This window comes from Rattus rattus, chromosome 5 (assembly GCF_011064425.1).
Source record: "Rattus rattus isolate New Zealand chromosome 5, Rrattus_CSIRO_v1, whole genome shotgun sequence".
Lineage (NCBI taxonomy): Eukaryota > Metazoa > Chordata > Mammalia > Rodentia > Muridae > Rattus > Rattus rattus.
The window spans coordinates 6,157,956-6,172,098 of record NC_046158.1 but is presented as its reverse complement, the minus strand read 5'-3'; the positions used below and the strand labels follow the sequence as shown (position 1 = coordinate 6,172,098).

Sequence of the window (14,143 nt, the reverse complement as noted above, 5' to 3'; positions counted from 1 at the left end):
CTCGTTTCACAGAAAAAAAAAAATAAATAAAATAAAGGTTTATTTTGATTTAGATTTGACCACATTATTACGGACATTTTTATTGTTAATTTGTGTTTTCATTTCATTATATAATCAAGTTTTATCTTTAAACAATTAAACTGATTTAATTATCATTATAAAATTAGAACATATTAGTATATATTTATACATACCCTATACCAGAGATCAGAAAAATGAGACACAAAGATTTATACTTTGTCCAAGATCTCTTTTTTTTTTTTGGTTTTTTTTTGGTTCTTTTTTCGGAGCTGGGGACCGAACCAGGGCCAGACGCTCCAGGCAAGCGCTCTACCACTGAGCTAAATCCCAACCCCTGGTCCAAGATCTCTTGATCCAGTGAGAGACAGATGTAGGACTCTGGCCAAAGCTGTCCTATCTCAGGGTGGGCACTTATCACTGGGCACTCTGCCTCATGCTCTCATTTCGTTCAGCCCAGGCTAGGCAGAGTGCATTCAGTAGTCGTATACCCTGGTCTAGGAACTAGCAGATATCTAAATCCTCCATCTCAGAAGAGCCCCTTAAAGAAAGAACTATGCGGGGCTGGGGATTTAGCTCAGTGGTAGAGCGCTTACCTGGGAAGCGCAAGGCCCTGGGTTCGGGTCCCCAACTCAAAAAAAAGAACCAAAAAAAAAAAAAAAAAAAGAAAGAACTATGCACTGTCTACATGGGGATAGGCCTTGTCTTGATTGAAACTAGAATTATATGGTTTATGGTTGTCTAAAAGTATTAAAATTCATGTGAACTTTTTTATATGATGACATTTCAGCTTAGGAAGTACTATGTTTCCGTTGGGCATTGATACACATACTTGAGACCACTTAAAGTCATAATTTGCTTCTGGTTTCTTGACTGTCTAGAGCATACAAATACAGTGCAGTTCCATATGCCATTTGACAAGCACTTCCATTCACTGAGTCATCTTCTCAGCTCAATATTTTCTATCAGGTAACTCTTTGAAGTTTTTTGTAAATGGAATTCTATTTCTTGTAGAATTCATAGTCACGGGGTATAAACTAGACTTGTATGTTTTTAAAATTAGGAGACTTTGTATTAAACAACTTACAAGTAATTAGAAAATACAGAAAACGAATCAGAACACTGTTAAGGCTCTCAGTACATATTGCCAGTTAGCTTTTTCACTATTGTTTCTGTTCTCCAGTTACACTTGCCACAGCAGTGTGAGAGAGTACACAACAGTTATGTTTCTGTGCTCATGGGGGTCCATGCCATGTGCAGCCACCAAACCCAGGCACTTGCTGAAGCTGGGAAGTACTTGCTGACAGGAACCTGATGTGGACTCCTGAAAGGCTCTGTCAGGGCCTTAGGGATCCAGATGTGGATACTTACAGTCAAATATCAGAAGGGAACCCCAATGGAGGAATTGAGGGAAGGACTGAAGGAGCCGAAGGGGTTTGCAACCCTGTGGGAGGAACAACAATATCAACCAACCAGACCTCCAGAGCTCCCAGAGACTAAACCACCAATCAGTGAATACACAATGGAGGGACCCATGGCTCCAGCTGTATATGTGGTAGAGGATGTCCTTGTCTGGCATCAATGAGAGGGGAAGCCTGGATCCTGTGAAATCTTGATGCCTCAGCATAGAGGATGATAGTGGTAGGACGGGGAAGCATCGTCGTGGAGGCAGGGTGATGGGGTATGGAATGGGGTTTTTTTTGGGTGGGGGAACTGGGAGGGGTTTAAATGTTCAAACATCTATTTATTGTTTGTATGGGGCAAGCTGTGGCACACATGAGGGAGGTCAGGATAACTGTGGGAATTTGTTCTCTCCTATCATGTAGGTTTAACATTTGAAATGTAAATAAACAAAATGACCAATTAAAATTAAATTAAATTAAATTTTAAAAAGATGTTGCTAAAAAGGTTTTAGAGAGGTTAGAAATGAAACTACTCCATAGATCTGTATGTCTTTCAGTTAATTTTTGTACTTTCTAGTTGAAAACACTTGGTTGATTCTGATATTATTCCTCAGTAAGGATTCTTGGTTTTTTGAGTGTTAAAGGGCATATCTTTGAAAGTTTCTATGTGACTTCATTGCTTACTTTATAGTAATATCGTTAAATAGGGCATACAGTACATTCAATATATTGATGACGTATATCATGAGAGTTTCAAAAGTTATCAAACTCCTGACTTCTGGTTAGTTAGCATGCCTTTCTTGTCTTATAAATATTATTTATGTGGAAAATGTTCTAGAGAGATGAAAAATACACAGCAGAAGTATTTTATTATTGTAAAACAATATTGCTTTGTCACTTAGGAAGACAGTGTCAGTAACATAGTTATCTCAGATGTATTAAGAGAATCCATAGGGCTGGGGATTTAGTCAGGGGTAGAGCGCTTACCAAGAAAGCGAAAGCCCCTGGGTTCGGCCCCCAGCTCCAAAAAAAAAAACCAAAAAAAAAAAAAAAAAAAAAGAGAGAATCCATATATAGCCAAGTGGTGGTGGCACAGCTTTTAAACCCAGTACTTTGGAAGCAGAGGCAGGTGGATTTCTGTGAGTTTTAGGTCAGCCTGGTCTACAAAGCAAGTTCCAGTCCAGGTAGAACTACACAAAGAAACCCTGTTTTGAAAAAACAGAAAAAAAACAAAACAAAACAGATTTCACATATCAAGGAATCTTTATGGTATTTCCCACATCCCTTGAAATTTGTCAAGATGGGGACGTTCAAACTCAGGTTGTCAGGCTTAGCAGCAAGCACCTCACTGAACTATCTTCCCATCTTCCAACTCCCAGAGTCTGCTGATAAATAGTCATCAAGCAAGGCTAGGAAGGTGGCTCAGTCCAGAAAGTGCTTGCAGGGAGCTACAGGGCCTGGGTTTCACTCCTCAGAACCACATAAAAAACTCAGGCACAACCCAAAACACCTGTACGAGGTACTGCTAGGGCTCACCTGTCAGCCTGTCTCGTGTCTTCTTAAAAATATAATTTTTTTCTCACAGCTAACCAGGATTGAGACCTAACAGTTACATCTTACAGAATGGTACATTCTAAAAATAGATCTTTAGGATGAACATCATCAAGTATACTTATTCAATCTAAGATAGATACAACTCACCATGTGATAGAATCCTTGAGAACCACTGTCACGTAGTGATCTCTCATTTATCAAAATATGCTCATACAGTACATGTATGTATCTGCTGTATTGTGTGAGGTTTCATAATACAGCTCTCGAGTCTGTTTTTGATGTAGGTCTCTATGGCCTCAAACTCACTGTGGGACTAGGCTGCCCTTGAACTTCAGGTAATCCTCCTGCCTCAGCAGCTAGTACTAGCTTTTAAAAAGTTAATAATTGCCTGTCACTTCCTGCATTTTCCTTTGGTACTAAACATACCAAAGAACTGTGTTTCAGGAGGGAAAGTCAGTTCTTGGGGTCTGAGCCTTTCCTTTCAGGACTTTTCTCCATTTGGAACATTTTTTTTGTCTGAATCATCACAGGTCATGTGGTATTCCAGCCATCGTCTTTCAGCTCATATTATTTTTATAAGTTAATTGGGTTCATGAGGTATTTACACCCACCATGTATGTTGTTTTGATCATGCTTTTCCATTTTTCGGTGTTTGCCACTGATACTCCCATCATTCCTAATTTCCAGCAATTCTTTGTCTGCTTAAATTAAATCAATTTTTGTTTATTTCTTTGTTTTCATATGTGGACGAGAACATGTGACACCTGTCTTTATCTGGCGTATTTTGTTTCATTCATTTGGTTGCAAATGACAGAAATTAATATTTTTTCATGGTTAACATTAATACCACAGTATGTGGTGTGCCATATTTTCTTTGTCTGCTTAGTGGTTGACAGAACACTGGTTCTCTCTCCTAGCTGTAGTACGTATTTCAGCAGTATAACCAATCATGCAAATATCTTTTGTTTACTGACATTATTTCCTTAGCTATACACAGAGAAGTCAGAGAACGAGATTATACCATAGTTCTATGCTTACTTTTTTGAGAAATGTTCCTATTGTTTACATTTTGTCTGTGTTAATGTACCTTCTTACTGGCAGCATATAAGGGTTTCATCTTCATATCCTCTCCAACATTAAAAGAAGTTAACCATTGAGGCAGTAATTAAGTATTTAAAACATTAAAATTAAGTCTTTACAATAAATTTCCAAATTTACTCATTGCACATGTGAAGAAATGATGTCCTGAGGTGTTAAATTACTAGCTCAGGCTCAATACTAATAATTGTTGGAACTAGAATCTTTTTTACTCACATTTTTTTTGGCCCCACGTTCACTGTAACAGGTAGTTACTGTAAATTTGTTTTTCATATTCAGGATTACTGGTTTTACCTAGTATTAAATATTTAATGTGCATTAAATATAAGGCATTATAGTTTTCATCAATATAGGCATTTTATGAACATAGTTATCATTTCTGAATTTATGAAAATAATTGGAGTCGTGAAAATTTAGGTTCCCCAGTATATTTTATGATATACATATTGCTTTCTGTGTAATTTTGTTGTTGCTTTTAATAAACAAGTCATTTAGTTTGTTGTACAATAGTGCAAAATCAAGATTTTACTGTGTAAATATTCATACTTACTGGAAACAACTTCAAGTAAAGCTATCGAGTAGCAAAAGTAATTTATGAGTCAGATGGAAAATTTTAAACTGTAGTTTTTTTGAAAGAGTAGTTATTGTGTGCACATGTGTACATGCATCTGTGTGTACTTATGTGAGTGTCTGTGTGTCTGCATGATATAAATATGTGTATATGCTAAAATGTACATCTGAAAATCAGAGGATACCTGGGGATGAAACCTAGGTTGTTGGACTTGTGTAGAAAGTACTTTTATACACTGAACTATCTTGTTGGCTTTACTTACCATTGGTGGTTTCTCTGGCATCTCTGTGAACAGTATTCACAAATATCATATGTGTTTGTTTCCCTGGAATTTATGTAAAGACTTCTATGCTTGTTAACTTAAGTTTCATTATAATACAAAACTCTTTTATATATAAAATATACATTGCATGACATTAGACGTATGTCACTAGATGTGATGAATGTTGCACATTTTATTCTTTGAGTTTTTTTTTACAATGTATTTAGATTATTGAACAGTACAACTTGTCATTAGTGCTAGCAAGGATTTAAAAGCTTTAAGAAGGCTGAAATCTTGTGTTTTTTGACTCTGTAAACTTTTAGACTTACACTTTCTGTTTTAAGAGCAACAACTTTAGATTGTTTGTTTGTTTGTTTGTTTGTGTTTTGTTTCTCTAGGCAGTTTCTCTGTGTAACCCTGGCTATCGTAGAGCTTGCCTTGCAGACCAAGCTGACCTCGAACTCACAGAGATCCTCCTGCCTCTGCCTCCAGAGTGCTGGGATTAAAGTCATGTGCTACCCCTCAGCCCAGCTGACAATATTCTTTATGTAGATTGGTGTGCTAGCTTCTGTTTTGTGGGATTAGGGATCAGTCTTGGATCTTTGCCTGTATAAGATTGTATTTTATTAATGAGTTATATTTCCAATTCTGGAGACTAATTTTTCATTTTCATCTGAGCACCCCAATAATAATTGCACACCAATAATATAGGATATTAATATCATTTGTACTTTTCCTTTACAGTATTGTAGGAAGGGTAGATATCATAAGACTGAAAACCAAAAGGGTAGGATGGGAAAAAAGAGATGTAACTAACTGATATCCAGGGTTAATTTTGTCATTTCAGACAATGAAATCCCTTAGCACTATTTTTATTTTCTGTTTTCTTTTTGTATAGTTGGTGTAATTTTAGATGTTTTGGGATTTTGTAAAAGAATATTTATGTACATTTCATTCATTATGTGAATACTGAGGTGTTGTTTGCTCTTTGAGATGAGATCTCACTATGTAGCTCTGGCTGGCCCTGAAGCTCACCATGTAGACCAGACTAGCGCTGAATCCTAGAGATGCCTGCTTTTGCCATCACACTGGGCACTGTCTGTCTGTCTGTCTGTCTGAGACAAGGTCTTATCTATCTCAGACTGGCCTCAGAATTGGAGGATAGGATAATAGGGATAATATTTTACTTTGATACCTCCCGAGTCCTGGGATTCCCAGTGTTCACAAGCATGTCTGGTTTATATAGGACTAGGGCTCTAACTAGAGCTTTGCTCATGGTAGGCTAGCACAGCACAGCTGAGCCACATCCCAACCCTGTAGTTCTTTTTAAAAAATGTACATTACAGTTAATAACATACTTTTTTGTGTGTATATGATATCCAGTATTTCCTAAAATCTGACAAATATGATTAACAAACTGTTTTGTGAGAACTTTTTTTTTTCCTTCTCCCCATTGCTTGCTAGTAATAAACATCATGAGCTTGTATACATTCAAACTAATAGAAGAAAAAGTGGGGAAGAGCCTGGAACATATGGACACGGGGGAAAATTTCCTCAACAGGACACCAGTGGCTCGTGCTCTAAGATCAAGAATCGACAAACGGGACCTCATAAAATTACAAAGCTTCTGTAAGGCAAAGGACACTGTCATTAGGACAAAACGGCAACCAACAGATTGGGAAAAAATCTTTACCAATCCTACATCCACTAGAGGGCCAATATCTAATACATAAAAAGAACTCAAGAAGGTAGACTCTAGAGAGCCAAGTATCCCTATTAAAAATGGGATACAGAGCTAAACAAAGAATTCTCAGCTGAGAAATATCGAATGGCTGAGAAGCACCTAAAGAAATGTTCAGCATCCTTAGTCATCAGGGAAATGCAAATCAAAACAACCCTGAGATCCCACCTCACGTCAGCCAGAATGGCTAAGATCAAAAACTCAGGGGACTGAAGAAATGACCTCAGTCTTCCAGAGGTCCTGAGTTCAATTCCCAGCAACCACATCGTGGCTCACAACCATCTGTAACGAGATCTGATGCCCTCTTCTGGAGTGTCTGAAGACAGCTACAGTAAACTCATACATGATAAATAAATAAATCTTTAAAAAAAAAAAAAACAACTCAGATGACAACAGATGCTGGCAAAGTTTCTTATTAGAATGGTTTTAGATTCTTTATAAATCTTACCCTTCACTTTCATTTGAAGTTTCTTTCTCTTCATTGATTTGACAGAATCAATGGGAATACTGAGTTAATGCACTTAAACTAAAGTACCTAATGATTTTACTTCATGTAAAGAGAGTAATTATGAGTCAGTTGTACTACTCAGTGGGTTAAGGCGTTTGGTATTCAAGCCCAGTGAGTGGAGTTTACCCATGTAAAAGTGAGCGGAGAGAACTTACTCCACAAGTTGTCCTTTACCCTCAATGTGTGCAGTGTGGCATATGCCTCCTGCCCACTTCACACACACATATAAATGTATCCACCAGAGTAAGTTTTTTAAAGAAACTTACAATGTAATCTTCATGAGTGCCAGGGATTTCCCTCTCCTGAGTACAAAATAAAATATGAATTAGGTCTGCCGAAGCATATCTTTTAAGAGGATGTGAGATCAGATAAATGTGGGTAGTCAGTGCTGCACACTGACTTTTCTTGTCAAGCCACACAGCAGTCTCTTTTGAGACTCTGAGAAAAATTGCTGGAAAGAGCCTCTTTTAATGTTAGCTTCACAGGATTTTGCAGTCTTACTTGGCCAAATACAATATTTCCTATGGAGTCTTTTATCTATCTCAATAGTAACTGTATTTTTTGAAAGGCATTCTCTGCTGATTCTTCACTAATTTGAGAATATTAATCAGTTGTGAGTTATTGGTTGTTTTAGTCTAAGAACTTGATAATAGTTATATAGTATGTATACTCCTATTAAATTGTTATTCAGAAAGCAAATAATTACATATTTCTGGAAATTATGTACTTCACGTGTGGATTCTTGGATTAGTTTTCAAGAGACATGGACATCCAGCTGGACCTCATTCTGCTTTTAGGTAACAATTTAATGTTCTTTCTCCATTGTTCTTGTCTCTGTTTTTAACAGCTGTTTTTAAATGTACACAGTAAGGTGACAGACAAGAATGAGAAAGACCTTGCCAACCAGTTACTGACAGAGATGAGTGAGGACCAGGTACCTCCAAAGCCTGCATTTTGTCTCAGCTGCAGTCCAAAGTCAGTCAGTGGGATAACCATTCCTGTGCTTTTCTTCTTATGTCTCCAAACCCACAAACCTCTAAGTCTGTTTAATTTTGAGGACTATTTAAATTAAATCTTAAATCATCATTACAGTTCTGTTCATTTTTAATGCGTGCCTTTTCCAGTGTGAGAAGATAAAAAGTACAGGAATGGAACCCGGTTTCAGTGTTGACCACCTGGTGATGACTCTGTTTGAGGGGCTTCATTTTCTAAGCACTGTGGTGTACTGGGACATGAGGGCTTGGTTTGTGAAAATGCATAGTCATGGTTAATATCTTGATTCTTTGCTTCTTATTGACACAATGATTATAATTAAATGGACAACCTGAATCTTGGAGGAAGGGAAGAAGATGATGAACCCTTTGAATGTTAATTCAGCATACAATTTGATTTGTCATTGTTCTCCAAATTCAACCTACTTATAAAATTGCCTTTTTTCCCCTCAACATATTTGATGGAAAATTAATATATCTTGATAAAATTATTTTAATGCATAGGTTTCCTGAGTTGTTGAAAAAGAGACTGTTATAATATGTTAATTTCATTTTTGGGTATAAAATAGAGACTTACAGAGTTTTTATTGCTTTAGATTTCTCTTATTTAGACTCCAAGGAATACTTACATATAATTATATTTTTATAAGAGATTTTGTAAACTCAAATGGTAGCTATGATGAAGTCTTTCAGTTTATTCTTGAGCAAAGTCCAGCACAGATCTTATTTATGTGAATTTATATATGCAGAATGTTAATCTATATATGAAAGTCAAGACTTTAGATTAAGTAATATTCCTACAAGTGGTAAACCTTAGTAAACAGAAATCTAAATAGCTTCTTCTATTTGCAGACCAAGTCTGTTGGGTGTTAGAATAGAGAACGCTATTTGTGCAGTGGCTGGTGTCAGGTCATAATAATATTGTTTCCAAAGCAGATTTTCAATGCTGGCTTTACAACTTTCTACCATTTTAAATTCAATTTTAAGTATATCTGTGTGTATAAGAGTGCAGTGCCTTCAGAGGCCAGAGAGGGCGTTGAATCCATCTCTATAGCCCCAGCTTTCTACAGTCTAAGCTCGATGCTGTGAGGCTCTATTAAGCCTTGTATAGCAATTAGGTTGAAATTTTTTTAAATGTGTTATTGGTGGTAGTTATTGTTTTATTTTCTAGGAGGAATCTCCTGAAATTTAATGTATCTCATATTTATGGTTAAGCCCAAATAAAAGTCAGAGTTTTAATTATTTTGTAACACTTTTGGCGTTAAAGGCTGCCTTCTCCAAAACTTGCCAGTACTTATAGTTATAGAGTTCATTTTCTTTATTTACCTCAATTTTTTTTATAAAAATAGATGCTTCGTTTAAAAGATAATGATATATACATACCATTTCCATTTTAGTACAGAATTTGGAAACTAAGCAAACAAGGTTATTTAGATACACATTAATTACATAACAGTAATTAAGACTAGTAAATTCAAGTATATTTTGAGAGTAAATTAAAGCATAATATAGTTTCTCGTTGCAGACCTCCCTCCCCTCCTCTTGAGATTGTCCATTATTTTTCAAAAGCATGTGTAAGATTTGTTTTCCCTCACCCTTAGAACATTTAATAATGAGCGAGTGTTGCTTCATCCTTCCTGACGTGTGGCTCATCTCTGTGGATTAAGTACCTCTTTCTTGCAGATTATGTTTCAATCATCCATGTGATAGGAAGAGGTGTGTAATGCATGTTGTTATTTCTCCAGGTTTTCAGAACAAGAGGTTTCCGTGTGAACAAAATTCTAGGTTCATTTGTTAATTTCTTGCTGTTGTCCTCTGTTAGGTATTCCAGGGCCAGTTGGATTGCTTGGCTGTATCAACCATTCAGGCTTTGACAGCAGTGATGAAGAATTCTCCAGCTGCTAAGGTAAAAAATGGATACTCAAGCTTTAAAGTATATATTTTATCAACTTTTTTTGCTGTATAAATCCCAGAATTATATTTGAAAGTATATAGAAACCTAGTGTAACACCTGTAGTTTACAAAATGGAATCCTATAGCTACATGCAGTGGCTTCTTATAATTTGCTGATAATTTAATAAACAAACTCCTTATGGATACTCCAGGATTTTAAAAGGTATCGATGAACTTGTGTGATAGTACACACTTTTCATCTCAGCACTCACATGGCTGCCGTTCTGTGAGTTTGCAGCCTTCTGTTCTACATCACTAGTTCCAAGCTAGTCAGGGCTGCAGTGAGAGTGTCTCAAAAAAAAAAAAAAAAACAAAAACAAAAAAACCCAAAAACCCTGATGACTGAACTGCACACTAATCACTGTTTAAAGTGTTGGTCAAAAGAAGGTCATGGGATTAAAGGGGTCATGTTGCTGGTATTGAGAAGTCAGTGTATGGTTATTGTGTTTAAAGAATTAAATTTTACGGGGTTGGGGATTTAGCTCAGTGGTAGAGCGCTTGCCTAGTAAGTGCAAGGCTCTGGGTTCGGTCCTCAGATCCGGAAAAAAAAAAAAGAGTTATATTTTACAATGTAGTATTTAAAAATTAGTATCAGTTTTGCTATTTAGTCAGTTTATAACTATCCAGAATATGAGTATTTTTCACATGTGATCACCTTGACAGTATGGGACTTGTTTTCCCAGTATGTGTGGCTATAGGATTCTGTTTCTTTTTTTGTGATCATTAACTTCAAGGTTTTATATCAGTTCTTTTTTAAAGATTTGTTTTTATGTGCAGTGATGTTTTGCTTGCATATATGTCCATGTGAAGATGCTAGATCCTCTGGAACTGGAGTTGCAGACAGTTGTGAGCTGCCATGTAGGTGGTGGAAATTGAACCCAAGTCCTCTGTAAGAGCAGCCAGTGCTATTACTGCTGAGCTGTCTCTCCATCCCCTTATGCCAGTTTGTACCTGCTGTCTGTGGCAACAGTTTTGTCTGATTATGCTCATATCTGATAAGTAGCTCATTGAATTGTTGTACGATTTGTGAGATGTCTATGTGCAGCGCCAGGCATGTGGTTAAGTGACATGATGTCCTCCTAAACTTCCGATCTGCACCCTGACGTGCCTGTGGCATGCTCCACTCTTCTACTATCAGGAGTGGAAACCATGGCTAAGTGTATGTCAGACATTACAGTCTGACTCTGATTTTAACTGCTGTATAATAATAGGGTGTTCGTGTTGTTGTTGTTTGTAAGGAAAGTCACTTAAAGCACTCAGAAATTCACTTATAATAGATTGCTATTACTTCTGAAATTCAAACCTTCAATGCTGTTTAAGTAATTTTAAAGGTGATTTTTTTTTAACTTGAATACCTTTTATGGTCTAAAATTTCAAAGGTTGTGCAACAGGATTGGCAGAGTATATATATACTTAATGTGTTTAGGGCCTTCATCTTCCCTCTCTAAACAAGAGCTTATATGACAAAGTACCTCTTGATAAGAAGTTCTTCTGATCCTTGTACACAACTAACTGATTTTACTGATTTTTTTAAAATGTCTTTATGGTTGGTGTGTCTATTAAATTTTGCCTAATTTAATAGACTGATGTTCTTTTTTAGGTGTTTTGCTAGTCTTTATATTTTACTTTTTAGCTTCAAGTTTTAAAATGTAAATGAATTCAAGCTTCCTAATGGGAACTTGATACAGACCATTTAGATATAGGGAACAGAGAGAAAATTCTTTGTACTCCTATTCTGCTCGAATTTGAGTATTGTTGTAAACCTAATGTCAGGCCTCCACTTTGCCACTGAGCTACATCCCTAGTTCTTGTTATTTAAACTGGGTCTCAGTATATACCCCAGGGTGGCCCTGAACACTCAATCCTTCTTTACCTCCCCAGTTCTAGGCCACCACACTAATCAGAAGTTTAATCTAGCCTTTTTTGTTTGTTTGTTTTTGAGACAGATTTCTAGGCCAGTCAAAGCTATGTAATAAAACCCTGTCTTAGGGATCCTGCAGAGGGGAGGGCAAAACAGGACAGGGTGACTACACAGGCAGGCAGACAGATAGACAGACAGAGAAGATGAGGGCATATGAAGTGTCATATAATTTAATCTGAAGAAAACAGTTCTTTAAAGCAGTTGTTTCTAATTTTACTTACTTGGATGGACTTTTGTACCTTTATTATCATTATAGAAAGATATAGATAGAAGGATTACAATTTTAAGGTCAGCTTAGGCTACCTAGAAAGCCCCATCATTCAAATGAGAATGATGAGTATAGATGGACATAGATAATATAAGAGAATAAAACTGATTTCATAATCTTTGTATTTTATATTAATCAATTAGTTAATTAATTAATCAATTAGTTTAAATAAGTATTCAACAAATTTAGTCATTGAAAATGCGCTTTGATATATTGTCTTACTCTCTAGGAAGTATTTAAAGAAAGAATTGGCTATATGCACATGTTCGAGGTATTAAAATCTTTGGGCCAGCCACCACAAGAACTGCTTAAAGAACTTATGAACATGGTGAGTTTTTAACCTTTATGATAAGAAGTTCCATTGTCTTCACTTTAAGAATAGTAACTACCCTTTCCTTTTGTGTTTTCAGGCTGTAGAGGGTGATCATACTTCAGTTGGCATTTTGGGCATTAGTAATGTCCATCCTCTCTTGGTTCTTATCCAGTGGCTTCCTGAGCTAGAATCCCATGACCTACAAATCTTCATCTCTGATTGGCTGAAAAAAATTTGTTGCATTAATAAACAAAGCAGGACTACTTGTGTGAATGCAAACATGGGAATAAAAATCATTGAAACCCTTGAATCCCATTCTTCCCTGCATCGAACTTGTGCTGAGAACTTGATTGCAATCCACGGTTCTTTGGGGAGTCAGTCTGTGAGCTCTGAAGAACTCCGTCGGCTTCTGCGATTGCTCAGAGTAGACGAATCAGAGTGTATTCACCCATATACCATTCCTGTGACTCGTGCAATCCTGATAATGGCACGGAAACTCAGTTTTGAGAGTGCGCTGCAGTATTTTAATTTGTCACATAGTATGGCAGGAATTTCTGTACCTCCCATTCAGAAATGGCCTGGGTCTGCATTTTCTTTCACTGCTTGGTTTTGCTTAGATCAGGATCCGTTATCCCTTGGGAATGCTAACAAAGGAGGAAAAAGAAAACAATTATATAGGTAATGCACAAATTGTGGAATATAAATGTATATTGTCACTTAGTATATGCTATGATTCATGAATAGGAAACAGTAAACATCTAGTTTTTACAATTTGTAACAGTTGATGTGAAAAAATTTCATTTTGTTGCCATATAGTTTAGAGATGTTTTATTGCTTTCAAAATAATTATTGTGTATTTTAGATATTTTTTCTGGCTAAGAACTGAGTGTCTTTAGGAAATAAAAATAGAAGTAGTATAAAAGTGGAGAAGAACAGAATAGTAAACTCTGCCCTACTGAAGGAGCTGTGTTCTTAGTGAAAACGTGGCTTTTAACAAATAGGACTTCTCTGTAGCTTTGGCTGTCCTGGCACTCACTCTGTAGACTAGGCTGGCCTTGAACTACCTGCTTTTGCCTCCTGAGTGCTGGGATTAAAGGCTTGTGCCATGACATCCCAGTAATCAATTTTAGCATGCTTTATGGTTTTAAAAATTTTATGTATGCTTTCTGGATTTAAAGAAGAATTTAAAGTTTGAAAATTTAGTTTTGCTCTAGTTCAGTGTTTCTCAATCTGTGAGTTGCAACCCCTTTGGGAAGTCTATTTGACCAATTCACAGTCATTACCTAAGACCATCAGAGAACATGGATATTTATATTATGATTCATAAGAGTAGCAAAATTACAGTTTGGAAGTAGCAGCAAAATTTTATGGTTGGGGGTCATCGCAGCATGAGGAACTGATTAAAGGGTTGCTGTGTTAGGAAGGCCTAATAAAATCCCACTTACAGTGTTATCTTTTATAATTTATTCTCTTTTATTCCCCAAGTGGATTTAAAAATGACTGAAATAAAGTTGGGCTGATGAATTAAGTAGCAACATTGT

General features: G+C 36.4%; 1 protein-coding gene across 1 annotated transcript in view; it reads left to right on the top strand.

The window, feature by feature from the left end:
* Nbeal1 (neurobeachin like 1) overlaps positions 1 to 14,143 on the top strand; it is a 106,732-nt gene that overhangs the window by 44,782 nt on the left and 47,807 nt on the right. Inside the window, exons 10-13 of the mRNA XM_032901807.1 lie at positions 8,003 to 8,089; positions 9,970 to 10,053; positions 12,519 to 12,617; positions 12,700 to 13,280. Of these exons, the coding sequence (XP_032757698.1) occupies positions 8,003 to 8,089; positions 9,970 to 10,053; positions 12,519 to 12,617; positions 12,700 to 13,280 (851 nt within the window). The remainder of the gene's footprint in view (positions 1 to 8,002; positions 8,090 to 9,969; positions 10,054 to 12,518; positions 12,618 to 12,699; positions 13,281 to 14,143) is intronic.